This window comes from Trichinella spiralis (assembly GCF_000181795.1).
Source record: "Trichinella spiralis strain ISS 195 chromosome Unknown Scfld4, whole genome shotgun sequence".
Lineage (NCBI taxonomy): Eukaryota > Metazoa > Nematoda > Enoplea > Trichinellida > Trichinellidae > Trichinella > Trichinella spiralis.
The window spans coordinates 109,435-133,441 of record NW_003526943.1 but is presented as its reverse complement, the minus strand read 5'-3'; the positions used below and the strand labels follow the sequence as shown (position 1 = coordinate 133,441).

Below are 24,007 nucleotides of genomic sequence, written 5' to 3'. Positions count from 1 at the left end.
AATATGATAATAAATAGATTCGCTTAAAACATAGAGAAACATCTAAGGTTATAAAATTACATGCAGGAAAAGATTTAAAATGCTCACCTGGAATAATAAACACGGTCTTTATGAAGCCGGAAAACGTAAATTCCATCTGATCTGTTAATCAGATGACGAATATTATCTCCAACGCTAAATAAATTATGCAAATATAAAAAAAATACATAACATATTTAATAAAAGTCTGTTTATAAAAGCCATTAAAAACTTTACTGCTTACAATTTCAGAAGCTTTTTCAATACTGCTTCCATTTCTTCTTCAGTAAGGGGTCTCATTGTTATAAAAATTTCTAAAAATGAATTTTAAATTAGAAAAAAAAGAATTTTCTAAATTCTTTGCAACTTATATGCTTTTATTTTCGGATGGTTTGTATGCCATACCGACTAAAAAAATAAGAATAAGAATAAATAATGTTATGACTGTTGTAAACTTTCCTGATCTTTCTATGTGTATGCATACAATTAATAATTGGGAATTTTAATTACTTGGCACAAATAAAGTACAAAACATTATTGACAGTTAGGTTAGAATACAGAAAGAAAGCATTAACCAACACTAATATAGCTTTGAATTATATAATATAATATAATATTATATTATATTATATTATGCTATATAAACTTTTTTATTATTTTTAATTTCATTTTTCAAGCTTTATAATATGCGTTGTTATTTGATAAAATAGTGTTACTTCTGTAGGCATTTTTTACATGCAAGCACTTAAAAATTTATATCCAATGAAGCTTATCTTACAAAACCCGCGTTCTTTTAACAAAACTTATTATATAAAATGAATATAAAATCTAACTTGAATGAAACTTTCAAATGGTTGGCGAGAGAACAAAACTTTGCGATTAAACATTAAATAAATTTAAAGTTTAGATTTAATTTAAAATTAATATTAAATCTAAAAGCTGAAAAGCACCGCATAATATAAATGGCGTTTATTAATCATTTTACTTAGATTTCAATTAAGAAAATTAAACCCATGAATTCGGTTTAAAACCTTGACTTATATTTATAAATATTTATTGGTTTACCTTGAAAGTGTGAAAAAAATATATTCGTTAAATTAATATTTTCAGTAATTTTTATTCAATCTAAAAACAAATAAACAGTAAACAACCAACTAACGATATATAATAAATAAATAATAGCTATGCAATGTTAGATTAAAAGTTTCATTTGTTTAAATTAATTTAAATATAAAATTTATAATTATTTATTTATATTGTATATATTTTATGCATTATGCATTATCGAATTCATTCATTGAGCTTAGGATCAAAAAATGAATTCTTCCTTAATTATTCTTTATTACTGTATTGAAATGTTGGATTTGCATGTTATAAAAACAATTTTTTAGATACTGTTGATTGCTATCTTAATTACATTTGCATCTGTTATTTAAAAGATTGAACGTCTGAAACACCTAGGGAATATTTTATGAGATTTACACTGTTTCATGTTATCTGCTTCAAATTGTAAGATAAAGTGGAAAGATTGTTCACCTTAAAGTTTTACGATACTTAAACTTCATAAGTAAGCTCCTCTATTTTTATTATAAATATTATATTAATAAATATATAAATAAAAAGTTTCAAAATGAAAAATATGAAAATTATATTTTATTAATTTTAATTTTTCTATAATGTTTATAATGAATGTTTATAAATTTAAGTGTTATTTTGACTACTGATATTATTGCCTGTTATCATTGTCACTGCCTGATTATTTTAGTATAATTTAAATTCATTTAATAATGGAGAATTTTAGTGGCTCTTCATATGTATAGTTTTTTGGTAATTCTCTACATGCATAATTTTGTGGCAATTGATGCCTTGTGACAACTTCAGTATGTGATAATTTTCATAACAGTAATTTTTTTCGTTGATGAATTAGTGTTGTTGGTAGCTGCTTACCGTAGTTTTGATAAAATGAATGTATTTTATTTTTTCTAAATCTGGGAATTTTAAGAAAAACAGCGGTTGAATTAATCGAATTTTTTATGGATATTAAAATAATGCTTGATGACGCATTGATTGCTTTGTTATTCAGTTAATAGGTGATATGTCTTCAGACTGTTTTAGGCGAGGCGTTTCTCACTAACATACAGTTCTTAATATTTTTATTTTTTAATTCATTGAGTTATGTGAGTTACTTTTATTTTATTTTTGATGAAAAATTTTGATCGGATATTATTTCTTCTTATTTTAATGTTTTGCTAATTACATGTAAAAAACTTAATTTCATTTAGCTTAATATGGAAAAATGAAGTTATGGTAACTGATTAGTATTAATAAAAGTAGGATATGTAATTACTTTGAATTTTGGCTAGTCTTATTTTGTATTTCAGTTTTTGTCTGAATTTCTTTATCCTACTTATAATAAAATAAAAGTCAAATGAATAGTCATAAGAAAGGTGAATTATCTATTAAAATAGATTTTTACGTATATGTATGTATATTATTAAAGCGTGTTGTATAATATTAAAAGTTTATAATAATTTGCTTTTATAATTTTAGGCTTTTAATGCTTTCTAAGAAACTGCCACTTTGTAGTCCTGAAGTCAGTTTTTGGATTGCATTTACGATAATGAATTTTTTATTTTTTCATCAGAAAATCTGGTTACTGCTACGGTAGATGCAACTAATATGTTAAAGTCAATTGTAAAAGTATTTTCAGTTATTGTTGAAGGCAAAAATATTCGATGCATTTCTGGAACACGATTATTGTTATGTTCAGTATCAGAACAATCAAAAAATGATAAGGGGAAAGTTGCGAAAAAAATAACATCTCCTAAGGTGAATCAACAATTTTCAAGGAACTTATTATTAAAGTTCTACCAGAAATCAACTCAACCGAAAAAGAAATCTGTTGATCACATTCGACTTATCACCGCTGTGCGTGCAATGAATGATTACTGTTTAAATCCCAAAGATTTGACAGATCTTCCACATCAAGTATGTTTCATTATTTGTTAGGGTATTTTTTATTCTTATTATCTTTTGATTTGCATGAATAGAATAATATTTTAATATTACAGATATTGAAAATTTATTTCAGGTTCGTCGAAGTCCATATATAGGAGAACCTCCTTGCATAATGTATTTGGAATCAGATGTCATTGCTCGGGCTGTTAATGTTCATGGAAGCATTGAAGCTTTGCAAAAGAAACAATTTGTACGGAATACTTTGAATCGTGCTAAGCAAGTTAGCTCTCATTTGGGATTTGATCAGATTCGAACATCTTCTAATTTCCAAAGCAAAGAACGACGTGGTTTGATGACAATCAGCTCAAGTCATGTAGTTTTCACAGCTATCGCTGTTAACTTCATTAATTGTTCTTTGAAATTCTTTTTATGGATTCATACTGGTTCGCACAGTCTTTTTGCTGAATCTATTCACTCTTTGGCTGATACTTTAAATCAGGTACACTTTTACAAATTTATTATTTAATTTGTTTTGTATTTTGAAATTATTTTGAAAATAAGCTTAATGCATTTTTCAAAAGTTAACTGTTGATTTTATTTATCTATATATACTGTGAAAGAAGTTTATCATAAATGATTTTCAGATCATTTTGGCGTTTGGTATATACCACAGCGTGAGAAAACCTGACACAATGCATCCGTATGATATTTTTGCTTTTAGTATACAAATCAGTTTTATATGTTGTTTTATGATTTAGTTATGGATATTCTAATGCAAAATATGTGGCTTCTTTGGTTAGTGGCGTAGGAATATTTTGTTTTGGTACGGGTCTTTCGTTTTATCATGGCGTTCAAGGCATATTGCATCCTCAACCTCTTGAATTTCTACAATGGGTTAGTCAAAATCATTGTTTAAAAAAACTTATTTCTAGTTATTATTTCAGATTGATATTTTAGGCGTTTCCTTTGCTTGGAATATCCTTTATTTCTGAAGGAGGTTGTAACTGAATTAATGTGCAAATAAATATTGGTTAATAATTTTTCCAACTTTAGGAACATTTATTTTGGCATGGAGAGAATTACGTCAAAAAGCAAGAATGGAAAATATGACAGTAACTAATTATGGTAATCTTTGCATTCTTTATAGAATATTTTTTAGAAAACTTATTTTATTTCAACATGGAATTTTAAATGTTTAGTTCTTTCGAGTGAAGAACCAAGTTTAAGTGTGATATTTTTGGAAGATCTCGCCGCCATACTTGGAGTTGGTGTAGCAGCAACATGTATGGGAATGTCGGTTTATTTTAACAATCCGCTACCAGATGCTGTTGGATCTCTGATAATTGGTAGTTTACTTGGAGCTGTTGCTACACTGATTATCAAAGCAAACGCCAATCATCTTGTTGGACGGTTAGCCTTTAATAAATTCTAATAATTTCTCTTCATTACTTTTATATTATCATTATTTTTAGATCTATACCTCAAGAAGAAATACTACAAATAGTGAATGGTTTAGAGGAGGACGTGATGATTAGGTGATGCTTGTGAAAAATATTCCCTTTTCTATCAGTGTTCTTACATAGATGTCCAGCATATTAATGTAACTATATTTTTTACAGGGCAATTCATGACATCAAAGCCACGAAACTAGGAACAAATAAAGTTCGTTTTAAAGCTGAAATTGACTTCGATGGACGCAATGTTACAAGAGCATATTTAGAAACTTTAGATTTGAAAAAACTTTTACAGGTATTATGTAATGCTTATACTTGAAGAAGATACTGGATTAAATTTTTAGGAGGTGCATTTATTACAAACTGAAGGTGAATTGGAGAATTTTTTACTGGAACATGGCGAACAAGTTATAGATCGTTTAGGTGCTGAAATTGACAGAATTGAACAAGAGTTGAAGGTGGGCATCTATGCTCTTATACATTTTAATAATGAATTTGTATTTTTAGAAAAATTTTCCAGAAATACGTCATGTTGATTTAGAAGTTTTGTGATAAATAATGATCTTAAGGAATTCCAAATTTCTTTCAGTTTTAAACAAAAGAACAGAAAAGTATTATTATGATAAAGAAGACATTGACGTGTTATCAATTTCCTGTTCTTAAAATTTTTTTCTTTATGCAATTTTAAGATGCATTTTTCCATTTGATTAATTACCAAAAGAAGTGAAATATTTTAAGAATAATAAATAATTTATACAATAAAATCGCAGTATACTACTGACTACTGTGCAAAGGAATACTTTTTAAAATGCTAAAATGACAAACGAGTTTAAACTTTAAAAAATAATCTCAAATGAAATACACTTTATTTTTTCAATATTTATGTTTTCAAATGCAAATTTTCTATTACACAGTATCCAACCCATTTACACGAAAGCAAATATTTGAAGATATACTCTTAACATAACAGATACAATAATATATTGTAATGCATTTAGACTTTTTAACAAGGAAATTGATAAATAGATACTCTTTTTATTGATTTCAAAATAAAAAAATAATATCGTGTAAAACAAAGTATACTGTGACATAATTATTCTTTATCATCGCTGATGATAAAGAATAAGACATTTTGAAATAAGCATAACCGCAACGATTCTCATTATAACAAGGCCAACGTATTGTTTATAAATAAAAACCGGCAGTAGAAATATTATTCTGATTTAAATAACTTCACATCTGTATGCAGAAACAATTCTCACTTAAGCAGGTTTACTTCTGATCATCTGTCTTAGAAAATAACGAAGGACTGGATTCTCGATAGTTCTTCGAAACAATGCATAAATATTCTGTTCCAGGTCCATAACAAGAATCCGTACTCAGCTGCACCAGCTAAAGAAAAGCTCGTCGAGGAAAACTTTCAATACAAAAAAATACAACTTACCTGCTTCAGTTTCCACCCATCTGACATTGAAGAGAGAAGACTAGCTACTTCGCGATCATTGCACTGTAATGCACGGTAAACAAACTTGTTCTAAAAAATATGAAAATATTTAACGCTAAGTCAATACTATTAGTATCTTTACTTTCGAATTGTGCTGATCTCTATGAGCAATTCTTTCTTTACAAAGTTGAATCAAACCTGGCAAATTGTAAAACTCTGCTTCTTCCAAAACCCCTAAAATATTACAGACCATAACTAATTGTTTCTTAACTATATGACTGTGATTATTTATATTTTTTTGAATTTCATTTTAAATACTTTAATAATAAATTTTATGTATTCGAAATGCACATTCATCTGTTCACATTCTATAATTAAATAATATAATAATATGAAATAATAATGATGATAACCTTCTTCGGAAAGATGCTTACTGATGATCAATTTTCCGTGTCGAAGATAATCCAAAACTGGCGTAAAATAGTCAGGATTTCGATCAATCAAATAGGCATTTTCACTATCCTAAATATAATAACAAATAAGATGATATTTAAAAAATTTTAACTAAAAAATCCAATTACCATATCAGAAGGTAACAAACCTTCACAAAGACTTGATAAAAAAGAGTCTGGAAAACGATTAATTGTTTGGCGAGTAGTCAGAAATGTTCTACCCCCAACATTCAAACGAACCCAACGGCCTCCTGTTTTCATGGAAAAGGTGCTTTCATTATTTTGAGCAACGGTTTCAGTCAACATTTTTTTCTAAAAAAAGACAAAAAATTCCAATCTAGGAATAAAATTTCATGTGGTACATTAAAATTACAATAATCGATAATAATTCACTTTCAATAATAAGTAAAAATTACATATAATCTTAATTTTAATAAAACTGCCGATTTAATAACTGGAACTAATCACATAAAATTCATTTTTCATAAATACTAAAATTTAATTATACTTCAATTACATATTTTAAGCATGTCAAATGTATACATTAATAAAAAAAAAGACTAGATATTCAAGTGAAAATAAAGTCTAACGTAAAAGAAAAATAAATCCACTTATTACTGTAGGAATATAATTTTTGAAGGTACAAATTTATTTAACTTAAGAAGAGTAAAGCTTTCTTTGCTATAAATTATTATTAAACATTTTTTGAAATAAAATTTGATTCGTGTAATATTATATTAATCAATTTATTTAGAAATAAAACTTCCGTTTCATTAAAAAAAGTATGTTATTCGAGCAATTAATTCATACTTCTGTGTAGTATATTATTTCAATAAATTTTTTAAATTAAATAAATGTTCTTTTAAAATTAATATTCATTTAAATCATTAGCTATAATAATATTTGATAATTTGAAAACCCAGTATTGGGAGATGTTTTCAGAAACATTTTATTTTTTGAGATAGTCAATAAAATATTTAAGGGTTGTTTTAATGTTTTAAAAACATAATTTTCATATAAAGAAATTGAATTTATTGATACTTCATTTTTAAAATTACAGTACATTACACTGAATTACAGTACCTCAAGTCAGGTAACATGTTAACGTTTTTATATTTTGTTTTTTATATGAATTTCTTGAAATACACTTTTGCCTAAAAATTCTGGTAAATTTTGAAAATTGATTTGTTTTTACTTCAGATATTTTGCAATTCAAGCAGTTAGATCTTATATTCAGTATTTGGTGCATATTATTATTAGGTATTTTTTTAGAAATGTTTGATATGTACTACAAATTTCAACAGATGCCAAAATTAAATTTAATACGGTGGTTTGAAGTTCGCTGCACTTCTGCTTTCATTCGAAGCTTTTTGTATTGTTTCAATATTGTTACTTGGGTAAGTATTTATTGCTAATTTACATTTTACTCCTTTAAAAATATTATTTAAAATGTAAAGTGTTATACTTATATCATGAAATTTTCATTATAGATCCTTGGTCTTGTTTCACTTGGAATAGGTATTTGGTTATACACAGAAAGAACGGATTATTCAGATTTGACATCTCATGCATTTGGTGCATATAGCGCGTCAGCATTATTTGGAGCAGCCGGCGCCACAATTATTATTGTTGGCTTTGTTGGATGCTGTGGCGTTTGGGCTGAAAATCGCAGTTTCATTATTTTAGTAATTATATATATACATGTTTATATATCATTAATTTCTCACATTTAAATGTTTAGTATATGATTCTTGTTGTACTGCTATTCATAATTGAACTAACAGCAGCAGTTTTGGCTTTTATTTATAAAAGCGAGGTAATTGAACATAAATTTTTACTGTTATTACTACGTTAGTATAATAATATTTAAAATATGCATAATGAAATGTTGATTTTTAATGTAGATGACGGAAATAATACGACTAGAATTGCGTAATCATCTTCTTGCACCGTATGTATCCGAACATGCACGTGATTCGAAAGGATTGCGCATCAGTTGGGACACTCTTCAGTCAAAAGTATGTATTTTTATTGTAATATAAAAATATAAGTTACTTTACGAATAATTATATTAATTTTAGTTTAAATGTTGCGGAGCCGAAAGTTATAAAGACTGGGCTGGTAAAGTGCCAGAAAGTTGCTGTGATCCATCATTTTTTCATGAAAATGGAAGCATGATTAATTGTGGGCGCATTAATAAGCCGAACATATTGTTCCAAAAGGTAAGCGAAAATGTTTTATTGGGAAAATGAATTGTCACGATGCATCTTTACAAGATAGAACTGAACATATTTTAAATTAAAAAACTGTTCAATATTTTATTCTACATGAAATTATGAGAATATTGAATTCTTTGTTGTAAATGTTGAAAGTTTGCTTTCAGGGATGCTATGAAGCATTTAGTGATTGGTTATTAGAACATATGCAACTTGTTGGCGCGATGGGTATATTTTTGGCGTGTATTCAGGTAATATCATATTCATAGATTATAATATGCTTATACATAGTGGGTTTTCACGTTTCAGGTATTTGGCTTGTTAGTTTCTGCATTACTTTACGTAGATATTTTCAAACGTGAAAGAAACAGAGGAAAAAATTATCAGCTGTGCAGTCGTACAGAAACTGATTCCAGAAATCAACGAAATACTTCTTATAATTGATCCCGTTACTGCTTTTTATTGTTTCAAAAACTGATTTAATTATTTTGCATAATGCTATAATTTCCTATGAAACTCATATACAGCATTTTATTGGAAAATGTTTTTCTTGTTTTTTGAATAAATATTAAAGAGATTTATTAAATGATGTAGTTATGTCGTTGGATTTGCTAATTGCAATAAGTAGAATAATAGTTTTTATCTTTGACAATAACAGTTTTTAAAGTTTAAATAAAAACCATTAATCAAATGCTGTAACTATAAAGTATACCATGCTCAATATTTATTTTCAAGTGCCGTTAAAAGTTTGAGTTGATCAGTATTTCAGTTAATTAATGAATCAGGCATTCTGATTCTTTTTCAATGAGATTGTTCGAAAAGTTTTTAACAAAACAGCATCTTTGATCTCACTCACTATTACAAATTATAGTGTAAATTATTATTTGAAACAATAAAAAATTAAATTATGCAACAGTTTATGCAGTTTTTTGTGAATATTCATTTCATGAATTTCCTGTTACGTAAAATGATGTATGCTTGAGAAGTGAAAAAATGAAAAATTTAAAATAACGCATTTCTAAGAAGAATGACATGAACTGTAATGAAAAAAATTAAAATTCTATGTAATAATAATAATAATAATAATAATAATAATAATAATAATAATAATCAGTTTCAAAAAAACGAGTGTAGCAAAATGGAAAATTATTTTTTTTTGCAAAAATTATTTCTCAGAACAAACATTTTGCTGTTGCTCTGCTTTTTGTGCTCAATTGCAATTGCAAATTTCACAAAAGCGAAATGCATGTTTTGCAAAAAATTTTTTTTTAATAAATGGAAAAACCAAGTTATACAATTTTTTTCTTTGAATAAGACGACGATTTTTTTGCATTATACAATTAAATTTTTTAGACAATAAAAAAATTTTGCTGAATATAGTTTTTTGGTTACCTGAATTTCCAAATTTGACGTCGCGAGTTCTGAATCATTTCCCAGCCCTTCAAGGTTGCAGTCCCACAACTCTTTTTTTCTGCCGATACTGCCAGAGGACATGGAAAAAAACAGAATATAAAAAATATTTCTCATCTTGGAATATGGATTTTTTTTGCAATTAAAATTAAACAAAAAAATGAACGAACGGTAAAGTTAGATGGAATATTTTTCAGTATCGAAATTTCTGTATTTCAGAGAAGAAAACAATTGCATTATGCAACTAGGAATGCAAATTAGGAAATGTATCAATGCAAATAAATATCGAAAACGATGATTGTTTGTCAAATATGTAAAGATTAATTTTTAAAATTTTAATTGTTATTTAATTTACAAATTATAAATTGTATTTGAAACTTATAAATTTGGTTTTTTATTGTTCCGATTGCAAGTTTCACATTTGAGAAGAAATTTCCATATACTGTTTATTATCTGATGCGAATAAAGAAATATTTATTTTCTTTTATTAATTTAAAAAATTTATTTTACTATAAATTGTGTTTGTTTGGAACGTTGATAAGAAATATGAAGTGTGTGACTTGTTGATGAATGAGATATTTTTTCTTTTCTGCTTTTTGGTTAAATTTATTATTATTATTACTAATAGTGAATTCGATTGTATTTTTATTTTTGTTTGTGGAAGGCATTTTGATGTATATATTTGTTCAGGTCGTTTGGATTTGCGAAATCAGGTTGAAGAAATCTTCATCATCTTGGTAGAGTTGCTCTCTGGACAAGATGAAGGGTATGGGATGTGGGATGTGGGGGAAAGGGGTAGGAGGGAGGAAAGCAGGCAGATGAAAAGAGGTAAATTCAATTTGAAGAGGGGGGGGAAGAAAGCAGTTGTTCTATTGACACGTCGTGTGCTCAGCTCTAGCCTGCCGTGTGGTGTGTGTGTGTGTGTATATGCACGTGACACATGCTTCATATACTATGCGTGCAGGCAGATGGAGCTTCGTCTGAAAATTCATTGCTAAGCGAAATTGTTTGTTAGCTTTGAAATTCGCATTTAGCAATGCAAAGCCAGTTGGCGCAATATTTCTTCCTTTCGCTTGAAAATTGCTTACCAGGGGCAAAAGCAACTGGTAAGCAAATTTGCAATTCAAAATTGGTCACTTGGTTGGTTAGTTGTTAAAGCTAGTCAGTTTTGTTATTATTATTAAGCTAACTAGTCAGTTACTTTTTTGTTCAATATGAATTTATTCTTCACTTTCCAGTGGTTTATTTAAAAAAAATTTTTGCTACACTACAAAATATCACGTGAGAAAAATTATGTTCCCTCATATTTGCATTCTTTTTCTTCCATTATTGATTAATTGTTGCTATTTTATAAAATCAATTGTCGACAAATGTTGAAGAGAAAGAAGCTTCAGAAAAGCATTGATCGATCGACAGATGTTGGTTGTTATATCAGCTATTGGTTGGTTTGTTGGTTAACTAATAATATCTATCTGTCTACACACACATATATATATATTTAAGTGTGAAGCGAATGTGTATGTATGTATAAAGCTTTATGCGGTAGATTTTCTTTTCATTATTACTCTTCCAATCTTATCATCAATAATAAGCACAGCTGAAATTGACTGACTGATAAAATATAAACGAACGCGTTCATGGATTTTTATTATTTTTCTTTTCATGCTTAACGCATTCATGTTCACCTGCTTTTCAGAATAATTTTTTCGTTGTTTCTCGAATAGAAATGACCATCGCGATATTTTTTCAACAACTGCAAGTCAACAACAATTACTGCTTCAATATATACTGATTATATCCAACTGTTGCACAAACAACTTGCATCAATAGAAATCGAGAGAGAGAGAGATACAAGGTGAGTGAAGTAAGAAAAAATTTATTTATTTATTTATTTATTACTGTAATGTTTATTTGTCATTTTAAATAAAGAAATTATACAATCAACCACCCACTCGTATTCAGCTAACATACGACAATGCCAAAGTGCTGACGGGCAAGTGGCCGTCATACGGTGGCGACCGAACAGATCTGTGTCATTGCCTTTCCGCTTCTGTAGTAACGTGTTTTGTTCGTACCAGGTACGGCCAGCATTGTTCACAGACGACCGACGTTCTCTTATTCTATTTTGGAACACGAGCGCAGGTTCCTCCTGCAACTTGTATTCAATCACAATCAAGTGATCATTGGAATTGTTTTCATCGACAACAAATCACATATACTAAACAACTAAACAACAACAACAACAACAACAAACAACAGCAACAACTTATTATTTATTATCATTATTATCGTCTGCATTAAAATTACATCACATCACAATCACGGCATATATCCGTTTGTTGGATTTTGACAAATAGTAGCAATTTTTCTCTTCTGTTCACTTTCCATGATTCATCATCAACTACAATTTTCTGTCCTCTTATGCATTCACTGTTTGCCAGCATGACGAACGTATGTTATTTTTTCTTTCTTTTTTTATTTTAAATTATTGTGTTCAATATTTATTTTATAATATTATTCAATATATACATGCACAATATGAAAAAAAATAATAATTATCGATCGATCGTAATTTTCATACTATACATATGTAACAACAGTATTTCATCGTGAAATTTGTATTTGATTTGCATGTTCAAATATCGTTTTCATCAATTTTGATCTTCGTCTTTTCTTTTATAATTTGTTTATTTCAAATGCAAACAATTAATTAATCCATCGTAAAATGTTAATTCTTTTATTTGCATATTTTACTATTTATTCCAATTGTTTTATTCTACTATCGCTTACATAATTCCATTGCTCTGTAATATTTGATTTTTTTTCCACATTTTTAATGCTTTTTTGTTCAAATTATAATTTTAAAACTGCAGAAAGTTACATATTAATCAAGATAAATTTAATTCAATTTATCATGCGGTCGCATGTATTTAATTTCCATTTGTTATACATATTGTGCAGTTTCAAAAGCGGGAACTTTGACAAATTGTATTTTATAAAAGTTTATTTAAAATGTAAAATAAATAATATTTCATTGAATAATATTGTTTCATTTTTCAAACGGTGATTTATCAATTTTTATCACAAGTCAGTTGAAACTAGTTTCTCTTTTTCCTCACGTGTTTGTCAATTGAAATGTTGAGCGGCTAATTGAGAGCAAAACACAGGGACAGTAGGTCAGTAGAATTTTTCAGTCGGTAGAAGTGAGGAACAAACTGGCACTGTATTTTTATATCAAAATTGGCTTAATAAAGTTATCTTCAACATTCCGTTGACTGTAGGAACATACAGGAAACAGGAACGACATTTATATATATTTCTACTACTCTATGCCAATGTTCTCAAGTCTCTCAGTTGTATTAATTTTAAGCTTACACTTGAATATCTTCTTGTCATTGCATTCTACTTTTTCCTTTTATCAATTTATTCGTCAAAATACTAAAAATAATATATATAATTTTTTTTCAAAATTCCGTTTTCTTTTTGAATAGATATTTTTGACCTTGATTATTTTTTTATATTGAAATGTTAGTGTTGTCTTGTAGCAGAGAAATGCAATTTTTTTAACTCAGTACTGCTCATCTGTAAAGGTCACAGTCTTCTTCTTTTCATTAGATCAGTATAAAAATAGTCAAATTCGAACTTGAACAGCTAACAATTGACAGACACGATAAATAATCAATTTGAAATTTATAAAAAAAATTTCTTTTGAATATCATCCTATTTTTGCTTTTTCACTTATTTATATCATTCATTGTTCATAATTTTTGTACATACCATGTATATATGTATTAAATTTGAAATACTGATTTATTTTATTGTTGTTTCATATCTTTGAAGTTCAAGTTTATTTACTTGAGAGGAGAAAGAGAGCCTAGATGCTAATTTTTAAAGAAAAACCTCTGTAGCTGTAACTCTACAACGAATATAAAAACTTTTGTTTTCTTTTCATTTTTTATAAATTAAGGACCGCAAATTTTTTTTCAAAATTAATTTCTAACATTAAAGTTATTTTTAAATTTAGAATATTATATTTTTTATTCCAAATTTTTGATATGATTTGTCTTTGTGTGTGTGTGTGTGTGTGTGTGTGTGTAATATTTTTATATTTTGATTTATTTGTTTCTCCAATGTGGCGAAAAATGGAAAATGAAATAAATCTGTTGCAGAATAATGATGCAATATGATGCAAAATGTTGTTTAAATATTCTAGAATGACCGATATAATTTGAGTAATAGAAGTATAGATATTGACAAAAGTGACCGAATTCCGTAAAGTGCTAGACGGTGACTACATTTAGACCCATTTTTTCAATACGAACTTGTATTATTTTGTCAGATTAAGCGTGGAAAGTATGTTAATTTGTTCCAACGAAGGAACAGATGGTTGAGTTAGACGAAGGTACAAGTAAATCCGCCTCTCAACCGTCTGCTATTTTGCTGTCATGTGCCAGGCGCCGTTGTATAGTCGAGATTTTTAATGCATAAGGAACACGGTGAAAACAAGTTCAGCTTAACCTGGAGGCACGTTTTTCTTCTTTTTAAGTCAATCGTGCTGATCTGTAATTGCACATTTATTCCAGCCGTTCAATCAGAGTAGCGGTTGTTTGCGATTTATTTCTCCAACATTCCATATCTCCAACATACATTATATCATCGTATATTCTTTCTTCTGTTCGCTGTGTTCAAATAATTTATTTATTCGTCAAAATAGTTTTCATTTCATCAATTTCCTGGCAATGTTTCTATGTGCAATGATGAATTGTCGTTTTGCTAATTTCGCATTCAGCAAAGTAATGAAAATACGAATTTGACACTTATTATTGGAAAAAATTAAACTTGCTATATGCCGTAATAATAATATTGTATATGTTTTAGGAGAAAATTGCACAGAGTTTACTTTTGCTTTGTTTTGCATCATTTGTTGCCTCAGGAAGCATCCCGCACTCTTCTTCTTCTTCTTCTCGTGTGGTGGTGGATGTTGACGTTTGTACGTCAATCAATGCCATCCTGAATGTTCAGGGTGACGCATGTCGATGCTTTGCCTCTGGAGTTGGATCCGGTGGTCTCCACATAGCGGAACATGTTGTCCATTTGGAAAATAATTCTTCCACTATTCTTGATCCGTTGCCATGGATAGGCTGTACTCGAGAGCGGATGCCGGCCATTTATCGCGCTTTGGATGCTTTGCCGAACGATACAAAATTGCACAAACTTTGGATATGGGATAGCTTGGTGCCAGTGGTGCCGCAGAAGCTGTTCGCAAAGTTGCAAGTGAAAAACCTCATACTCGAAGGAAGTCACGTTGGGCAGTTTTTTCCCAACGTTTTCAAAAATCTCGGCAACAGTTTGGAAGTGCTAATATTGAAAAGCAACATTATCTACCGTGTCGACGCATCCTTGTTTGAAGGTTTGGCGTATCTTCGAGTTTTGGATTTGAGTTCAAATCAACTTTCTCAACTTGGTCCCAGTTCGTTTGGTGGAAATTTTTCAAAATTGAAAACACTAAATTTGCATCACAACAACATTTCGATTATCAAAGAAGATGCTTTTCGTTATTTGGAAAATTTGGAAACGCTCAACTTGGCTTACAATAACTTGCAATTGGTCGAAGTGAACGTTTTCAACGGTTTGAAAAATCTTCGATATCTCACTTTGGAAGGGAACAATATTGAAAGAATTGCTCTTGGCGCTTTCGATGGTCTGTTGCATTTGCAGTCGCTGAATCTTGGTCAAAATGCTTTGGTAACGGTCCACTTACCAACACTCCCGAATCTCAGGGAGCTTTTGCTGAACAACAATTCATTCCAACGTATCGGAGATATTAAGGTTCATTCGGCATTGCAAGCGTTGGAGTCGTTCTATTTGGACGAGAATGAAATTGTCCAATTGGATGCGAATCAATTTTTGTCATTTCCTTCGATGAAGGTGCTCTCTTTGGCATCGAATCGTCTTTCCAATTTGCATCCGGACGCGTTCAAAGGTTGCTGTTCAACTTTGGAAGTTTTGTCATTGCAAAGAAATCAAATTGAATCTCTTCCCGATGGTTTGTTTGCTTCGATGGGCAACTTGTCGAAATTATTTTTATCCGAAAATAATTTGACCAATCTGGATGAGAACATCTTTCACGGCATGGAGCAGTTGAACGTTCTCAGCGTATCCCACAACCGTCTCAGAGCGTTTCATCGTCGAGCGCTTGTCAATTTTCAAGCACTTGAAAAATTATATCTCAATGACAATCAACTTCGCACCATCGACAACACTTCCCTAACTGACATGCCAGATTCGTTGTATTTGCTTGATTTATCAGGTAAATTATTGAAATAATATTCCATTTAAAAAAGAAAATTCTTCTATTTTCACTTGTTTAAGATAATCCTTGGCGGTGCGATTGTGAATTGATTTGGTTGGCACATTGGATACGTGAAAAAGGCGACGTGTTGGTCAATGATGCCATGACTCAGTGTGTAGAAAATTCTATTCAAATAAAAGCAATTGCCGATGATTTAATAAGTTACTGCGAAAGTGGCAATGGAACAGTTTATGGTCATTTGAGTCGAAACGACAATTCGAATGATTATTGGATTTCTGTATTTGGTATCTTGCTCAGTGTTGTGTCATTGTTGATTTTAGCTTCCATTGCTCTACTGTACGTTCAAGATGGTCGTCTATTAGCTAAATACAATGATCTTAAGCGAATACCATCCGATATGGTGACGCTCATACCGCAGAGAAATGAACGAATATTATATCCCATTTATGAGAAAAACTAACCACTACCATCATCACTCTTACACTTTTTTTCAAAAACTTTGATCTTTTTAAGAATGTGTTTATTATTTTTTTTTGCTTTTCTCTTCCATTATTAGTGTGCCAATTCGAATTATGGAAGGAAATTGACTTGTAGTTGCAGTTTCTAGAGTTATCGTTTCAAACGTAAAGCTGCTGTATGATATGACTCATCTGTTACAAGATACGGGAATGTTCTAAGTCGACTCATTGCAACCGTTCTGTTGTCAGTTAAACAACGTAAGAAGCGGTATTCATTATTATTATTATTATTATTATTATTATTATTATTATTATTATTATTATTATTATTATGCTGTTATTTTGTTGTTAAATAGAAATGAAAAGAAAAAAAAAACGTTTACAACTGTACAAACTCCCCTACGTCTAAGCAAGACAAACGTGGAGTTTAAGCTTTTTCCATTGTTACGGGTGAATTTGTACCTTTTGTAAAATAAAAACTGTTTTCATCTCATGATCATCATCATAATATGTGTGAATGCATGCATGTTTTTCTTTTTCAACTGAACTTGGCATGTTGAAAATATCCACGTTAAAAACTTAAATCTTCGAAAAAAATTTTTATATTATTATTTGGCAATTTTTTTATTTTAAAGATGTGAAATTTACACAATTGAAAAAAAATTAGCAATTTAACAATCACAATAGATAAGGAAGCAAGCAAATAAACAATTTCACAACGAGAGCTATATGCATGCATATGTGTAATGAAATGATAATTTAATTACCAAATCTTCAATGTAATAGTGATGATAATTTTGCATTATCGTCGTAAAGTTTATTTGTTGTGGTAGTAAAAATTTTCAATCACTTGTTTGCAAAAAAAATCAATTTACTGTAGAAATATGTAGAATTAGATGTTTTACACACAAGCTTTTATTTATTATAAGAATAATTATGTTAATTAAAATTTTGTCAAAAAATTAATAAAACTGAAAAATAAATCAAAATCCGAGTTAACGCTTTAATAGTAATGCATTTAAAATTGATGCAAATACACAAGAAGAATTGATTGTGCTGATATATTATTGAATAAAATGCATTTCATTCAATAATTCATTTCAATCGCTTTTCTTTTAATTGGATATTACAATTATAAAAAAATTTCAGTTGAAATTTGAAAATTATTTTACTTCAAATTTTTCATTCAGATAAATATACGCGTATGCAGTGAAAATAAGCTAACATGCATTAATAATAATATAGTATTAAGTACGTTCTTTTGAACCGATGTCATGGCAACAACGACTCTGATAAATACAAATGTCAACATGGCAGACTTTTCTTCTTGTTCTTTTGCTGCATTGCACATGAGAAAGCGAGCAAGAAATGGAAAATGTATTGATAATCCGCTTTATTATTTATTATTATTATTGTTGTTGTTGTTGTTGTTTTTACATTGCTTTCAAATAAAGCCTTTTCATGGTGTGCACGTTTCCATTAGTTTCCTAGAAGATGTCACATCAGAAGAGCTCAAGCAACAATTTAAAAGATTTGGTCGCAACCTGGGAACTGTTGCTTAACGATGGCTTGCATAAAATCGAATTCGAACACGGCACTTCTTCAGGAAGAAGGGTAATACGTGTAGATGGAAAAGTAATGATTACTTGTAAATTTTTTATTAAAATAAATTATCAGTCGCTTTATGCATTTTAAATTCAATAAATCTAGGAAGTTTTCCGTAGAGATTGGGTATTCAAGCTTGTCGGTTGTGAAACATTTGTACTTCATGGTGTCAGTTGTAAAATCATCATCGAGGCATCGGGCATTTTTGCTTATCAGTACACATTGGAAGTTAATGGGAAGTCTTTTGAAAAATTTTCTGAACAAATGCGAAGAGCATTGAAAATTTGGGAAGTGAAGCTCAATGGATTCATTTACAAAATCTGTTTAGGTATGCAAACATTTGATTCACTTTTATTATCCAAGATGATCTTTCAGTATTTGTTGAATTGCTATTTAAATCTTCTATAACTCTCTTTCAATACAACAAACTCATAAAAATATATGTTTTGATTTATTAATAATCAACTGCTATTTATATTATTTTTAAATAAATTACATCAATCAATATGATAAAAATTTAAATTTTATAACAACATTAACAAAACATAATTTATAAACATTTTCACTTCGTCACCACATTTTACTTTAAAGGTGCTTTGAAAGTTTTAAAACATTTTTTCACTATTCTGTTTGTGCAAAAAAGTTTCCTGAACAAAAAGTACTATTTCGAATATGTTAGGAAATCAAAGTCTTCATCTGCTACAACTTTTCCACCTATATATACTCACAACTCATAATTTGTTAAATTAATCAACGTTTTTTTTAATAAAAATAAAGTTTAATTCAGCTTTTTTAAGAAAAAAAATTTAAATAAATTCTAAGCACAAGCAATATAATATTCTTCAGTAAATTAACAGTAATTAAATAATACTTATTGCTAATTACAACAAGGTATATTCATCATTCATACAACTTTCCGTACTTTGTGTTTGCTGTTATCATAAATAAATCCTACATTTCTTGTTACAGAATGTAATGTCATTACATAATTGCTGAATTTTTATTTTTAAATTGATTTTACATAATTAAATTCCATTTAAGAAAAAGAAAAACTGGATGTATATGTAAATGGAAAAATTATCGAAAGTCACGTAAGTATTTTGTAATTGCAAAATATGCTCATGCACATAAAATTAATTTTATAAAATCATAAGTATTTTAGAACAACAATTAGTTTAACATATTTGAGATATTATTATGGATATTTAATATATTTATAACAGTAAACATTTCTTTAAAAATTGATTTTCGAAAGCAACTGAAGAAATAATTTATTTGCACTAAAACTGTCATATGAAAAAATTTCATTTTTATCATAATTTATTAGTTAGCAATGATGCAATAATAATTTAACTCATAAGCTTTGAATATATGCATATCCTTTTATAAAGAACAATTGTTTGAATATTTCATAAATTGTTAAAGAAAAACTTAATCAGTCAATCAACTAATTGTGAATAAATAATTTTGAAACACAGGGTGAATTTGTGGACAATGGAATGGCAATAAATTTTGAATTCAGTCAACATATTGCTCGAATACAGTCTTCCAAAGCAAATGCAGCAAAATCAGGCTTAATTTACCAACTGTTTGTTGATAACAAAGAAGTGCAATGTACTGATGGATAATTTCTATTGAATTATAATATAATTGAAAATGAGCGCTTGTTTTTGTGTTATTTTTTATTTAATAAATAAAAGCATTTGTCAGAAAATAAAAAGTTTACAAAACATTCAAAAAATAGCAGAACAGCAAATGTGAGATGGCAGTTTTTATTATTTATATCAAAATCTTCGTTAGTATTAATATTCAAAAATTACACCTAAACTGTTTCAAAAAAAGAAAAACTCAAAATTTGAAATTATGTTACTACTGTTTGATGCAACCGTGAACCAGTTCAATGAATATGAAGGACAGTCAAGTAGCATAAAATATAGTGCAACTTACAATGTCAAGATGAATCATCAAAACCACTATCGAGGAAGAAATTCAGTTCTACATTTTTTTTACTGATTTCATCATTTTTAGCAAGTTTTTCAAAAATATTATCAGAAGAAATAATTGTAAGATACGGCAAACATTTCTAAGCAGAAACTGCCAACTGCCAAGTAAAAGCAATTGAAATTTAGATCATTTCAAATTAATGGTCCAGATAATTCTTAAAGATAATTTAAATGCAAGGTGTAAATTTGAAATATTCAGTTATAAATAGCAAACCATATAATATAGTAAGTATTAAACGTTTATGGCTATGAAAGCATTAGTCCTCTTCATTTGGAAATGGACCAGCAAGGATCTTCTTGATAAAAGCTAAAAAGATAAATTAAATTAAAACATGAAAATAATAAACGAGCTTCATTTTAATAAATAATGCTATTTCGGTGTTTCAAAAAATCAAAATTAAATTTACAATTTATTTAAATGAATAAAAATTAAGAAAAAAACTTCAGCTTATAAAATTTTTAAAATAGCATATATACGTATACTACTAATTTCAAAATGGAAAACAAGCAATTTTCTAAATTATATTTCATATAATACAGAAAGTTTTTGAAATAAACAAACCTTCATAATTGACCATTCCTTCAGCGTCTTGTACACCATCCAAAATCTCGTCAATTTCATCAGATTGCATTCTTTCGCCTAATCAAAACAATTAAACAAAGAACAGTTTATAAAATATACAAATTATTATATAAATATTCATGTTTAAAAAAAGTAATAAAAATTTCTTACCCAATGCTAAAAGTGAGTGTCTAAGTTCAGCAGCCATTATTTTTCCATTGCCTTCTTTGTCATACACTCGGAAACCTTCAACGTAATCATGATACGAGCCTACTTCTTTTTCTTTAGTTAGTTGTTCATATATTGGTAAAAATTCTTCAAAATCCAATCGCTTTTCTCCTATTTGAAAATAACTTTTAAAGTATGAATAAATAAACAAATAAATAATCATAAAGTCATTTTTGAAATTAAGATATTGTTTTTATTTTAAATATTACATGTGAAAAAAATTTGCATATGTTTGTGCAGATATATTAATATTATTTACCTTTTCTCTTGTATTCTGCACCAGCTGCTTTGGCGATCATGGCATTTGTAGGTTTCAAACCCAACGCTCTAACGACACAACCAATTTGTGTTGCGTCAATCTTATTATCTCCTTCTTCGTCATAAAGACTGAACATTTCTTTGCAATCTAAAATAAGTGTAAAACATTTATAATAATAAATAATAATAATAATAATATTATTATTATTATTATTATTAATGTTGAATGACAACATTATATAAAACATTCGTTTAATGCATTTGAAGAATTTGTCATAGATCAGACAGGAAACGTTTGCCCTAATTAGAATAATGAATTTGAAAAAATACAATATATATAGATATTATAGATGAATATGTAAAAAAAGAAAACATACGATCCTTGTCGATTCCCATCTTGTTCACGTTATAAACTTTTGAATATTAAAGAAAATGATGCAATTTTCAATTTCAATTGCAGCGTTAAGTGAAAAGCAGCTTTACTTCACTGAACACAGAAAGTAAACAGAAACTCGGATATCTTGAAAACAAATAAATCGACTTGCTATTCTTAACTGCTAACGTATACTAAAAGATGATTGGTGCAATTTCAAATTTAATCTTCAACCATGCATGCAGCAATGCCAACATGCATGCGAAGCAATATTCAATTCCAAATGCTTAAATGCTTTTCCAATTTATATAAATAACATTATTTTCTAATAATAAGAAATGTTTTTTTGTTTATCATTCATATAAAGTGTAACTGTCAAATTTAATATACAAATTTAAGTTGAAAAAACAACATCATAGTATTATAACGTTTTAATATACCGACTGAACTTACCGGCCAATTTGCTTTCTGGAACAGGCTAAAACAAAATTTGTTTAAATTTCAATCAATATTAAATTTTAATTCATTTTTTGAAATAATCTATAAAAATTACACTGCTTTAATAAAATGCTTATTGATCACTGTGGAAAATAAAAATAAGAGTTTCAAATTTCCATATTTTTTTTATTTTTTAATATTTATTAACTAAAAATTTTGTAGTAGAAAAAATAAAATTTTATTTTATAACTTTACGCTTTATTTATTAAATGCAATAAAAATGCTTTGATATGCAGCTAAGTTTATAGAGTTGCTAAAAAAATTTTTTTTTGAAAAGAATGAAATGAAGCTTTGGCATTTAGTTATAATAAGAATGTGAAGATGAAATAGTAGACGTGAATTCGAAATTTGATAATAACTGTTGATGAAGTAAATTCAAGAAAATGCTTACCATTTTATGAAGCTTATATTAGTGAAGTATTAGTGAAAAGTCTGGCAACAACGTTGACGTCGACTCGTATAAAGAGAGAATGAAAAATAAATACCAGACAACAACTCTCCTGCAAGCTGGCTCCAAGCAGTTAAAAGCATTTAAATAGTAGGCGTTGAAGTGTAGTTCTAAAGCTTGATGCAGCTGTTGTTGCTTGGTTTATCGTTGCCAGTTGGCAAATACTAGCTAACTAGCTAGCATGTGTAGCAGTTGGGAAAAATAACATGTCTGATTGTGAAAAACATAACCAACTGAAGCATTTCTAGCTTTGCATTGGCACTGATCAACTAACTAACTTTATACAACCATGCTTACTGCTGCTACTACTTCCACTTTCTATAACGTCATTGAACATTTCAAATCAATATATATATATATATATATATATATTCACTGTGCACAAACAGAAAATAATAAAACTCGCTCTCACGACGTGAGAATTTTTTCAAGGAATGAAATTGTACATACTATTACACTTGAAAATTAATTAACCATTACAGTAACCAATCATTACAGCAATAATTTAATAATATTACAACTCAGGTTAATTTTTAATAACAAAACAATAAAAATGAAATTTTTATTTTTTCAAAATATCACTTTCATTTCTTAAAAAACATTTCTTCTAAAGTTAAAGGCATGCTTTCATCACAGGTTGAAACATTTTCTGTTGAAAAATTATTAACCGGAGAAAATGCTGCTCTTTTAATTATTTCTTCCAAACTATCTTTAGCCTTTTGTTCTGCCGAAATTTCATCAACTTTAACATCTGCTCCCTTGAAAGCAGAAGACACCACTTCATCCCAAAACGACGGATCCGTAGTCACTGATAAATAATTCAAACAACCAAATTGTAGAGCTGAAAAATGTTTACCATTAAAATTTAACAACTTACTTAATAATAAATATTACTTACCAGATTCTGTTAACTGTTTTAAAGTAGTGAACATAAGTTTCCACTTGTCGGAATCGTTTTGAAGATTTACATTTTCTTCTTTCAAAACGGATACATCTTTATTTAATTTATTTATAAGAACTTTCTGTGATGAGTTTTCAGCCAACAGCTCCTCATATTTCAAAAGTAATTTTTCATTTTGTTGGCGATCCTCATCTAAAAAGCTTTCCATAGCCTCATACTTCGCTTTCCAGCACTATAATACAAGTAAGAACTTTAATAATTTAGAAAAAATGCTTCCCATACAACATGCCTATAATATATCAAATTATAAATGCTGACCAATATAAATGTACAGTGTAAATGAAATTCGAAATTTTAAATCTTTCATATAATAATAATAAGAAAAAATTCGCGGATTGCTAATAGAAA

The 24,007-nt window shown here is 28.4% G+C and overlaps 6 protein-coding genes across 6 annotated transcripts; 4 read left to right on the top strand and 2 right to left on the bottom strand.

The window, feature by feature from the left end:
• The first annotated feature begins 79 nt into the window (after nucleotides 1-79).
• Nucleotides 80-5,953, top strand: Tsp_00034 (zinc transporter 9). The gene is made up of 16 exons (XM_003375778.1): nucleotides 80-125; nucleotides 1,820-1,886; nucleotides 2,569-2,615; nucleotides 2,663-2,847; nucleotides 2,884-3,006; nucleotides 3,110-3,475; nucleotides 3,621-3,676; nucleotides 3,735-3,870; nucleotides 3,934-3,973; nucleotides 4,030-4,101; nucleotides 4,176-4,386; nucleotides 4,449-4,511; nucleotides 4,596-4,725; nucleotides 4,775-4,888; nucleotides 4,938-4,973; nucleotides 5,789-5,953. Exons 1-16 carry the CDS (start codon nucleotides 80-82, stop codon nucleotides 5,951-5,953), a joined length of 1,857 nt encoding a protein of 618 aa, XP_003375826.1.
• Nucleotides 5,954-6,279: 326 nt separating this feature from the next.
• Tsp_00035 (putative tetraspanin-4) lies at nucleotides 6,280-8,986 on the top strand. Its single transcript, XM_003375777.1, has 11 exons — nucleotides 6,280-6,349; nucleotides 6,464-6,594; nucleotides 7,387-7,419; nucleotides 7,527-7,545; nucleotides 7,599-7,723; nucleotides 7,817-8,011; nucleotides 8,068-8,142; nucleotides 8,231-8,344; nucleotides 8,408-8,548; nucleotides 8,710-8,793; nucleotides 8,852-8,986. Exons 1-11 carry the CDS (start codon nucleotides 6,280-6,282, stop codon nucleotides 8,984-8,986), a joined length of 1,122 nt encoding a protein of 373 aa, XP_003375825.1.
• A 2,527-nt stretch (nucleotides 8,987-11,513) lies between these two features.
• Tsp_00036 (conserved hypothetical protein) lies at nucleotides 11,514-12,396 on the bottom strand. The gene is made up of 3 exons (XM_003375776.1): nucleotides 12,265-12,396; nucleotides 11,898-12,101; nucleotides 11,514-11,549 (listed from the first exon to the last, which is right to left on the bottom strand). The coding sequence occupies exons 1-3, from the start codon at nucleotides 12,394-12,396 to the stop codon at nucleotides 11,514-11,516; spliced, it is 372 nt and encodes a 123-aa protein (XP_003375824.1).
• A 2,295-nt stretch (nucleotides 12,397-14,691) lies between these two features.
• Tsp_00037 (putative leucine Rich repeat-containing domain protein) lies at nucleotides 14,692-16,725 on the top strand. The gene is made up of 3 exons (XM_003375775.1): nucleotides 14,692-14,745; nucleotides 14,831-16,262; nucleotides 16,325-16,725. Exons 1-3 carry the CDS (start codon nucleotides 14,692-14,694, stop codon nucleotides 16,723-16,725), a joined length of 1,887 nt encoding a protein of 628 aa, XP_003375823.1.
• Nucleotides 16,726-18,217: 1,492 nt separating this feature from the next.
• On the top strand, nucleotides 18,218-19,956 carry Tsp_00038 (Fas apoptotic inhibitory molecule). The gene is made up of 4 exons (XM_003375774.1): nucleotides 18,218-18,337; nucleotides 18,434-18,656; nucleotides 19,370-19,419; nucleotides 19,807-19,956. Exons 1-4 carry the CDS (start codon nucleotides 18,218-18,220, stop codon nucleotides 19,954-19,956), a joined length of 543 nt encoding a protein of 180 aa, XP_003375822.1.
• Nucleotides 19,957-20,588: 632 nt separating this feature from the next.
• Tsp_00039 (myosin, essential light chain) lies at nucleotides 20,589-23,831 on the bottom strand (the record flags this gene model as incomplete). The annotated part of the gene is made up of 7 exons (XM_003375773.1): nucleotides 20,589-20,638; nucleotides 20,894-20,971; nucleotides 21,065-21,232; nucleotides 21,381-21,527; nucleotides 22,206-22,230; nucleotides 23,367-23,539; nucleotides 23,597-23,831. Coding segments are annotated over 7 exons (876 nt in total), but the record flags the coding sequence as incomplete, so codon positions are not given.
• Nucleotides 23,832-24,007: the final 176 nt, after the last annotated feature.